The 2,459-nt window shown below is 42.7% G+C and overlaps 1 protein-coding gene across 1 annotated transcript in view; it reads left to right on the top strand.

The window, feature by feature from the left end:
* NUP54 (nucleoporin 54kDa) overlaps positions 1-2,459 on the top strand; it is a 12,233-nt gene that overhangs the window by 1,333 nt on the left and 8,441 nt on the right. Inside the window, 3 exon segments of the mRNA XM_010013566.1 lie at positions 1,089-1,172; positions 1,298-1,432; positions 2,132-2,361. Coding sequence (XP_010011868.1) covers positions 1,089-1,172; positions 1,298-1,432; positions 2,132-2,361 — 449 coding nt within the window.

The following is a 2,459-nucleotide window of genomic DNA, read 5'->3' as shown; positions in this document are numbered from 1 at the left end:
TTTTTTTTTAATTTTTTTTTTAATATATGCAAGAGGATGGCAAGTGTTGTAGGTCTAAAAAGACATTTTTCGTTGTTGACGTGTGAGTAAGCAGTGGCAGCATCTTTTTGACAAATCCTTTGTTACAGACTGTTTTCCTTCATTTGAATATATGTAAAACCAGGTAGAATCGGTGAGAAGTTGGTGTTCTGGGGCTAGTCAGAAGTCCACAGGCTGCACAGTGCATTGGCACCACCATAGCAAAGAAGTGGTGTGGTGGCACCCAGCACCCATGCAGCCTCATGTGCTGGGAGGCTGTCCAACTTTCCTGGCTCAGCCACCCTGTATCGGGGCACCTCCTCTGAGGGGGCAGATGGGAAGAAGGTGTTTTCTTGGGGCTTTCTCTGGAACAGTGGAGCTCAGGCCCTCACTCCTCCTGCTAGCCATTGACTGGTTTTCCTGAAAATCTGTGGAAGGCTCATTGCTTTTGTGTCTGTCTTCCTCTTTGCAGGGTGAACTGCAAAATGAGATTTAACAGGGAGGATGGTAGGGAAATAAGACTTAAGAAGGAAGACCTTGTAGAATTTTACATGTACGTAGAAAGAAATCATTGCTGTGACAGCATTCCTATATGAACACAGTGATTGTGTGCACCTTAGCCTCCATCTTTACCTGATTTGTTTCTGGGTTTGCTCTGAAGAGGTTAGGAATGTTTAAAAAGCTCACACACGTCAGATTGTTTATTAAACACTTAGCAACCACATTGACCAGAAGTATTCCTCAGGAGGAATCTAAGTAATACTATTACAAGTTGTGTCTGTCATTAAGGAAAGCACATCCTGCTGATAAAGGAACAGGATGGTAGCTCACTGCTGCTTTTTGGCTTGCTTCCATGGCACACCATTGTTGTGTTGGCTTTCTGGTTCATGTTTTCTCCCCCATAAACTCAATACCCATGATCTATGTGAACTACGTGCTTGTAACATAACACGCTGTCTGTCAGCATCTCTTCTCATAACACCCGTTGGCGCCAGCAGTTTTCTGTCATGTTATGCAGAGTTGCTGCTCACAGTGTGCCATCTACCTTACTTGCAATCTTTGTTTGTTAGGTGCTTTTGGAGGATTTGGGACAACTACCACCACTGCGGGACCAGCATTTAGTTTTTCTGCTCCTACCAATACAGGCACCAGTGGTAAGAGAGTATACAAGTCCAAAAGGATTTGCTTTAGAGCAAACTGTGGGACATCAGCCCTTCACAGTAATGTTTTGGATTGTGCGTGTATCTTCTTTTCAATAATTATTTGCTTATTTCCCCAGGACTCTTTGGTGCTACCCAGAACAAAGGCTTTGGATTTGGTACTAGTTTTGGCACAGGCACTGGAACTGGCTTAGGCAGTGGGCTGGGAACTGGGCTGGGCTTTGGAAGCTTTGGCACCCAGCAGCAACAGACCAGTAAGTACAGCCTTCTCTTGATTTACCCCTTCCCTGGCAACAAAAGCAATAAGGCTGCAGCAGGCACACAAGTAGTTGGATGGAAGTGTATTATAAAAGGAGGCTGTTACACTTACCTTCTGATTGTCGGAGGCTTCTCAGAAACTTGTTTTTTGAAATGCCTGTGATTGGAGCTTTTGCTTTTTTTCTTAAACAAGAGGTCAAACAAGTGTCTAAGTTTCACCCTTCAGTTTCCAACAGCAAATCCACTTTGGTTTGGTGGTGGTAGGGGTAGTTACAGAATTGATGCTGGCAGTCACAGCATTACTAGAAAGGCGAGGAAATGGGGTTGAATTTAGTTTAAATGTGACTTGGATCATGACCAAGACTGAGTCCACTGAATTTATAACAACAAATCTGTCCTTCAGACTGAGGTCTTGAAGGTTCCACATGGTGTCATGTATTGATATAAATGTCTCATTTAAAGAAAAAAAATAATCTTCTAACAGGGTTCAAGAACTTCTGTTGCTGAGGAAGATTGAGTATAAAAACACGCTTTTAAAAAACATTATCCAATTTTGATTATTTATTCTGTGCATTTATTTTGCTTCTCAAAATATGAAAAGAAGTGATTCCAATGATGCACAGATGGTATATGTTAACAAATGAGTCTGTCTTGGTTGGTAAAGGAGTTAATTTGTTTTCCTTCATCCTACACAGCATTAGGAAGTGGGTTGTTCAACCAGCCTACTCAGACCCCTGCCCAGTCGAATCAGCTCATCAACACAGCAAGTGCCCTCTCAGCTCCAACACTCTTAGGAGATGAGAGAGATGCTATTTTAGCAAAATGGAACCAGCTGCAGGCCTTCTGGGGTACAGGCAAAGGCTACTTCAACAATAACATTGCTCCAGTGGAGTTCACACAGGAAAATCCCTTCTGCAGATTTAAGGTATGAATTGTTCACCTGCTCATGAACAGTTCTGAAGCAGTTACACTACTTGCTGAGTGTTGGACGGTCTTGTGAACATTACATCAGATATAACTTCT

The sequence above is a fragment of the Nestor notabilis genome, unplaced genomic scaffold (genome assembly GCF_000696875.1).
Source record: "Nestor notabilis isolate BGI_N333 unplaced genomic scaffold, ASM69687v1 scaffold30794, whole genome shotgun sequence".
NCBI lineage: Eukaryota > Metazoa > Chordata > Aves > Psittaciformes > Psittacidae > Nestor > Nestor notabilis.
Note: the sequence above shows the minus strand (reverse complement) of the source record. Positions and strands in the feature narration are given on the sequence as shown.